Here is a 7,117-nt window from a genome sequence, read left to right on the forward strand (position 1 = left end):
TGACATATGCTAGTATATTGCATGCGCCTGTCGCGCGTGATTCAACCAATCATGAATCGGGTTTCGTTCTATTTATATCTCTGCCTTCGACATATACTAGCCAATACTAAAGGCCGACCAAGACCAAGACCAAGACCAGCAGAGGTCAGTGTTCATTCTTGGGCGTCATTTTGATTGAGGTGATGGATCCTGACAATGGTTTAGCGTCGGAACGCAGGTATCGGTCTGAACTTTCGATCACCCTCAGCTGGTTGACAGCTAAAGCTTAAAAAGTTCGATGGAAATTTGGTTGCTTCTCAAAAGGCCGTCGAGTGAACACTTGCGACAACTTTCAGCAGCAAAAATTTTACAATTTGCTCCATTATGAGGTATGTACTTGCAAGAGTAAGCTTGGTTATCCGAGACAAAAAGTTACTCATATTTTGCGTCGGTGATTTTAAAATTGAACTCTATCTTTAAATTGCTACTACAGAGAAGTCGAGTTTGAAATATACTATTCGTTTTGACATCTAGTCCGCGTGAGTGGCTATAATTAACGAGTGCTCTTCTGCAGTAGATGATAATCAGTTTCAAACGCTAAATACAGTGAAAGTTTGGCGAGTTTGCAATACTTCCTGTCTTAACTTTCCTAAAATTTATAGAAGCAATACCAAGTATCGGAACAATAGAAAGAGCGCAAGTTCGCTCGGCATTCAAATCTTTCGATTATACTTGAACAATTACTTTATAGAGTAAGTTGCTTTTTGGTGTCGTACGAGCGTGGGACAAAGGAAAAATTCGTGTGTTTCATTTACATAAGCGAAGGAGAGAGAAATATTTGAGTCGCGACTAAATTTCTCCATGCTGCTGAACTCTTCCTAAAACTAGTGTGTTTTCGAAATGGGTTGTTCAAGAGCAGTTGGTAAAATAATCTGTCGGAACGGATAAACCATTTGCGACTTTTTTAGTGAACGGTTTCCTAGATTTTCAATGTCACGCCAATTTGGTGAGATGTTTGTTTTATGATGGCGATATATATCTAACGGCAAAATACAGTCGTTTTTCACCAGCAACTGATTGACAGGAAACAACAAGAACGCCTTATCTCCTTTCAAAAAATTGCTATACTCTTTCATGCAAAACATATACTTAAAAACTGACAAAAGCCTTAAAAAAAAGCTTGTTTGGTTTATTGGCATTGGGATGGTGAGGTTACGTCCATCATACGAATTTTATAAACTAGTTTTATACGAATCCCGTACTGATCCTTCTATTCTTCAGCTAGTTTAAAATCTTAATCTTTCAAGAGGTCAAAATCCAAAGCAAACCTTGTCAATCCTCCATCATTAGGTATCTTTACGGACAGAAGATATGTCTCGATAGGAAAAGAAAGTTACGGTGGTCGTGCACTACTAACCTTCCTATAGTTACAGTTGGAAACTTGAACGCCAGCAGGCTGCAATGATCATCAATTCTTTTCATAACCACCTCAGAAATATTTAGCGAAGGAGTTATTCTGCCTCAACGTTACGCTTTTGTCAAATTTTCATAAACGATGGAACAAATCTAAATCTACTTTGCTTCGTTTGCATTGACGAATTCGTCTATCTCATGCATAATAACCTAAGTTGTTTGTGAGGAGTCTTTTTAAATACCATTCATTATTTATAGATATATTTATATAAATGATTGAACATACATTTTTGCCCTCATCCTAAAATTTCCCTATACATAGATTTGCAGAGCAGAGCAAAATAAATGGTTTAAAGATGGAGAGTTGTGACTCAATTTACCCGGAAATTAAAAAACAGTCTTTGTTGATATTGACATGAGACACTGAAGGCACAAAGATCGGAATCTCGAAATGTTCAGAAGCGTGTTAAGACTGTTAACGTCGTGGATTGAAGTCACTCAGAATTTTTGAAGATAGGCTTGGAGAAAGAGCGACACGAGGGAGATAAATTGGTTCTTCCAGAGAAAATTCGTGGTCGTGTTCTGAGAATGTTGTTAATTTGATCGCAAAGATATCACTTCACTAAACCGGTAAAATAAGCTTGATTGCCAAGAGGACACAGCAAGAGTATTTCGAAGTAAGCTCGTTGTTTCGTGTAAATCATAGCACCAATCATAAACTCGAACAAATATTACCATCTTTTATAAACGTGGTCACGATCAAACATAAACCTTTTCAAGACTCCATCATTTGGTATCTTTATAGTCGGCAGGTATATGTTCTAATAGAAAGCGAAAGTTGCAATGGTCGCACTACGCTTCTATCAATAGCATCAACCCTTCAATTGTAATTAAAGCCGAAAACTTAAAGGCCAGTAGGCCACAATGTTTGTCGTTTCTTCTCATGAGCACGTTAGAAATCTTTAGCGAAGGTGTTATTCTACTTCAACGTTTACGCCGTTGTCAAATTTTCGAACTGGCAAATGATGAAATAACTTTATCTAATCAATGATTCCGCTTCATTGCGTTCTCATAAACGCGCAAACAAATTCGTCTAGCCATCACCATAGCAAATGATTCAACGCAAAATAATCCGGCTGACGAAGTAGATGTCTTTGATCTCTTAGTCCTGATATCAACCCCAGCCGACGCTCGAAAGTAAAAATTCGCAATTCAAAAAGGGACCAGAAGGTACAGTGCTGAATATTTATATGTAAGATGGATGTACACACCTTAATTGTGTCCATCAGACCTTCCGAAGAAAATTGATCTACTGTAGATAGAAGAAAAGCGAAGAACGCTTGTCCAATTAGCTTAACGAAACTAAACTCGCTTGTTAGCACTTGCTTTAGTGGATGGTGATGCTGTTTCCTTACGGGGTAACATCTTGGGACTAATGTGCCGTCAAGAAAAAATATGTACACTTCTACGTCCAGAATGTTGTCGAACAGGCCTAGGTCGATTTCAATATCAGGAGCAAGTACTTACCTTAATACAAAGATTTTCAAGCCCTAACTGAGCTTGGTTTGATCACAGACGCCTAGTTATTTCCATATTGTAGACTATAATGTCGAGAAGAGTGATAAAGAACTAAGTTATTAACATCAACGTCACATGACGCTTCTAGACTGAATATTAAATGATCTATCGCTTGCGCGTCCGATCACTGAAACACCATTGTGCCTGCGCAGTTGCGTGACTTGCAAAACACAAGCCAGATGTCATCATTACATGGATGATAAACTTAGCACCCAGCGGGAACGTAAATGCATTTCAGAATGATATCTTTTCCATCTTGCTGCCCCCAAAAAGTTGTTGCTAAATTATACGAGGTCAATGCAAAATCTAGCAAATAATGTCTTCAATCTGTTATCTTTAGGGCTTCCAAGTACAAGAAAAATGCGGCAAAGCCGCCAAACCTTAAAAAACGCGAGATGCAGCATTTTATTCTTTACGCTCGGTCGCAAGCCACTACCTATAAGGTCTCATCCTGACACATCTCTTCGCGGTGTAACCACAGTATTTGATATGGATGTAAAGATCTGATAACCTTTCATAATAATCTTTATTTAATTTCTTTAAAGTAGGAATGGACAGGCTAATCCAGTTGACGATTATCAACCGTTACAACTCCAAGAGGTATGTTACGTATTCTTTTACCGCTGAGATACAGTCAGCACTCCAACATAAAATTCATCTCTATGCGTGGCCATATGGCATGCTAATGCTTCACGTACCATGCAAAAAAGTTGATTTTTAAATAAGAAGCAGTTTATGCAATACTCTTTAAGAAGTAAGACTCTAAAGAAACTGTTGTGCTGCGTCGGTGGGGAGTATAGCAAGATAATCTGTGTTATCAAAAGAGTTGATAAAGTAAATTTACCATCGCAAAGAGTTTCTAAAGCCTGATCAGACGAATGATTAAATAAGAGCCCAGGCAGGTATAAACGCAATTAAGAATGTTATAAATTCTATTCTGTTATAAATTCTATTCCCCTGCCCCCAAATAGTTGTTGCCAAGTGGAGGCTTTTAGATAGCTTCTGACCATACAAGTTTTTGCAAATAATGTCTGAAGAAGGGATGTAAGCTTTAAATCCAGATACTCTCTACGGTGGCCAATATACAACATTCTGTCGTTTTCTACTTTGAGAACCGTCCATGTATTCAGCAGACGTCTTCAGCAGAAGGGTACCTTTGCGTAGCTGTTCGACGTGATGGACAGGATTTTTTTTTGGCTCACAATTCGAGCCTTTGCATAATACTCTGTCGTGTGTATTGACAGTTGAAAGTACCAGATATTCAGGAAAACTTAACGAAGAAATTCACAAAATGATACTTAGTTAGTAACGCTATTTTCCTTTCTCGTGTTTTGTTAGTTTGATTATTTTTTAGTAAAACTATGGCAGAATTTTCAACCTCTTTGATGCAAACACCACACAACATCAGTTTTTTTTTATGGAAGGTTTATGTTTTATTTCAGCTGGGTACTGAAGAAGCTTCGGGCTATTCTATCTGTAATGGTGGAAATGGAAATGCCCTCCCTCCAGGGGAACAGGTTGAACTGATTGACAGGATGGAGAGACCGGAACATCAGCCTTTTTTCCTGCAGGAATGTGGTATCCAAGTCAATGTGTTGAGTGTACCCATTCAGGAGACGGAACTATATAGATCGCAGGAGTCAGGTACTTGCCAAACACTTGATCTGGGTTGTGCCTGGAATCATCCCTTGCAGGAGATGGAGCAGCCAGCTTTAAGACGGCCCCGTGGAAATTACGGCTTGCTTGCTGATCACCAGCCTAGTGATGATGGCTCCGTAAATGTAGTGAGTTCTTTGGGTAGGATCTAACAGCATATTGAGCATTGCTGTGGACGCCAAGAAATACGATTATGGCAAGAACAACTTGGTAGGTTAGTATTGCCTCAGTTCAATCACTATCATTAATGGTAATTTAGATGAAAGGATTTGTTTACTATACTGAAACCACATGCGTGATTTGCGTGCCAATTCGATACCCTAAATATCACTTCGGAGGAAAAAAACTATAAAATAATATTTCCACACGAAACACAATTCTACTTAATATACATCCATATTGAAATCGCCCATCAGGCAAATAGTTTTTCTTTTTTTTGTTGTTGTAGTCTCCCATTTCAAATAAAAAAAATTGTTTAACTTTCACGTAGAGCCAATCAGACCGCAGGGATAAGCAAACAGTAGGCAACAATCCTCTGTAAACCGCGCTGAAAGCTTATTTTGATGCAAATTATTTGCTAAAAATGGCTTTGAACGTTTATCTTAGTTGAATTTGACCAAAAATGCCACCAGGAATTTGTTGGTGTCATCAAAGATCCCCGGAAAGTGGTATAGCCAATGCGTTACAACAAGGTTGCTCAACTCATATTTAAAGTATCAAAATTTTTGTTCTTAAATAATTTACTGAAAACGGGAAAATAATTTCAGTTAGGAATTATTATGTTATAATTAAAAAGGAAACGAAATCTGTTTCGTTTTCCCTAAAATCTGTGGTGGTTTATTTACAGGTCTGCTTCACAAAAAGCCGCAAGGAACAAACAAAATCTCCGAGAGACTTATTTCATAATGAAATATACGGAAGTCGAGCGGTTTCGCCAGGTTGGCCTTCCTTCTCTTTCTTTCTTTATTTTAATTTATTTTGAGCAGGAAGACACAACACTTTTTAAAGTGACGTGTGACATTTCTATCTAATTTCAATATTGTCAGGCCGATGATAACGGAGTGGCACCAGCTGTTTTCGGTCCCGCTATCGACTCCGATAGCTTTGAATATGAGTTTGGGGTAAGGATGTATCCCAATGGAGTTGGTGACGGAAGAGGCAGGTATGTTGCCATCTTTGTCCACATGATGGAGGGTGAGCACGATGACTTCTTATCTTGGCCCTACGCTGGAAGAATCACTTTGTCGGTTTTGGATAGAAATGGACAAAGGGACAACGACATTAGCCACACTTTGCAAGCTAAACCAACGTTAGCTGCTTTTCAAAGGCCTCGAGAAGCCATTTGCCCTATTGGATATGGCCTCATTTACTTCGCTGGGATAGAACTGTTCTTCGGTCCTCAATTTGTCAAAAACGATGAACTGTTTTTGAAAATTGAGTTTTCATCCAAATGAAAAAAACAGTAGTTTTAATTAGAAACTCTTGACAGTGGCCAATTAGCATTATCAACTCAGTTCATAAAATCAGCTGCAGATTATGTTGCTAGACTTTGACAGTCTCAGCACATTCTCTTTCTTATGGCTGACAGAATTCTAAATCGTTTTTATGTAACGTTAGATTGAACTGTTCTCTACTGACAGGAAAAAATCCTCTGAGAATTCTCGGCACAAGTCAAGTTAGCTCAATGTTTCTTTGTTGCCACTAAAAGATCTTCAAATGGTCAAGTTATGTTAAATTTCCGTCTAAAAGAGTTTTAAAGCGAAAAAGATGTGAAAAACTTTGATGAAGAACTAATCAAATCAAGAAGATTTAAGCCTAAGATTTTCGTCGAGTCTTTCAAATGTATTTGCTGCATGAAAAACTAGCCCTGAGCTTTTGCCTGCGGCAGGGGCAATATTATTTTAATGAAATGTGATAATGACTCCCTAATAATAAACTGTTTAATTGTTTGTAGTCACTTGAGATGTAGATCGCGACGTTTCGACTGCTTACGCGTTACCATTTGCATCACGGCGATCTAATGCGAATGGCGGATTGCGATCCCTATTGTTCCGGCGAGTTCTGGTTTTCCGAGAGGTCTGACTCCGAGTTGTTCACTCTGCGGCTTCCAGTGTTGTATCGTTGTCTGGCTGAACAACGAAGACAGGTTTACCTAGAACGATAGCCAAGCCCCGATTCATGATTGGTTGAATCACGACAACTGCCAATATGCTCTTGTCAGTGTTTAGCGACAAAGTACATTGCATGAAATATTTGCGTGCTGTTTCTTTGCAATATATATACGGCATAAACTCGACGTCTGGTCATGAAGTCCTATTTCTCAGTTGATAAAATACATTATAACATAGCTAGTAAATCTGTCTAATCAAATTCAATTGCGCGAGTGTGCTTCATATTCCTATTGTGCACGCTCACGACATCAGCAAACATATCCCTCGAGAAAAAATTTTCCATCGGGTTGAAAATGTTATAAAACGATTGGTTCGTACGT

The 7,117-nt window shown here is 38.5% G+C and overlaps 2 protein-coding genes across 2 annotated transcripts in view; both read left to right on the forward strand.

Annotated features, from left to right (window-relative positions):
- Positions 1–5,287, forward strand: part of LOC149044716 (uncharacterized) — a 12,077-nt gene extending 6,790 nt beyond the window's left edge. Inside the window, exons 2-3 of the mRNA XM_089207306.1 lie at positions 3,519–3,570; positions 4,413–5,287. Of these exons, the coding sequence (XP_089063432.1) occupies positions 3,519–3,570; positions 4,413–4,778 (418 nt within the window). The 3' untranslated portion in view covers positions 4,779–5,287. The remainder of the gene's footprint in view (positions 1–3,518; positions 3,571–4,412) is intronic.
- An 11-nt stretch (positions 5,288–5,298) lies between these two features.
- LOC149044719 (TNF receptor-associated factor 6-like) lies at positions 5,299–6,774 on the forward strand. Its single transcript, XM_089207307.1, has 2 exons — positions 5,299–5,564; positions 5,673–6,774. The coding sequence occupies exons 1-2, from the start codon at positions 5,532–5,534 to the stop codon at positions 6,078–6,080; spliced, it is 441 nt and encodes a 146-aa protein (XP_089063433.1). The 5' UTR covers positions 5,299–5,531; the 3' UTR covers positions 6,081–6,774.
- The last annotated feature ends 343 nt before the right edge of the window (positions 6,775–7,117 follow it).

The sequence above is a fragment of the Pocillopora damicornis genome, chromosome 5 (genome assembly GCF_964200805.1).
Source record: "Pocillopora damicornis chromosome 5, jaPocDami1.2, whole genome shotgun sequence".
Taxonomy (NCBI): Eukaryota; Metazoa; Cnidaria; class Anthozoa; order Scleractinia; family Pocilloporidae; genus Pocillopora; species Pocillopora damicornis.

Bases quoted from the DNA above. Each gene is read 5' to 3' on its own strand.
- LOC149044719 (XM_089207307.1), top strand. From the start codon at position 5,532: ATGAAATATACGGAAGTCGAGCGGTTTCGCCAG. The intron at 5,565-5,672 runs GTTGGCCTTCCT...CAATATTGTCAG, and splicing joins AAGTCGAGCGGTTTCGCCAG to GCCGATGATAACGGAGTGGC.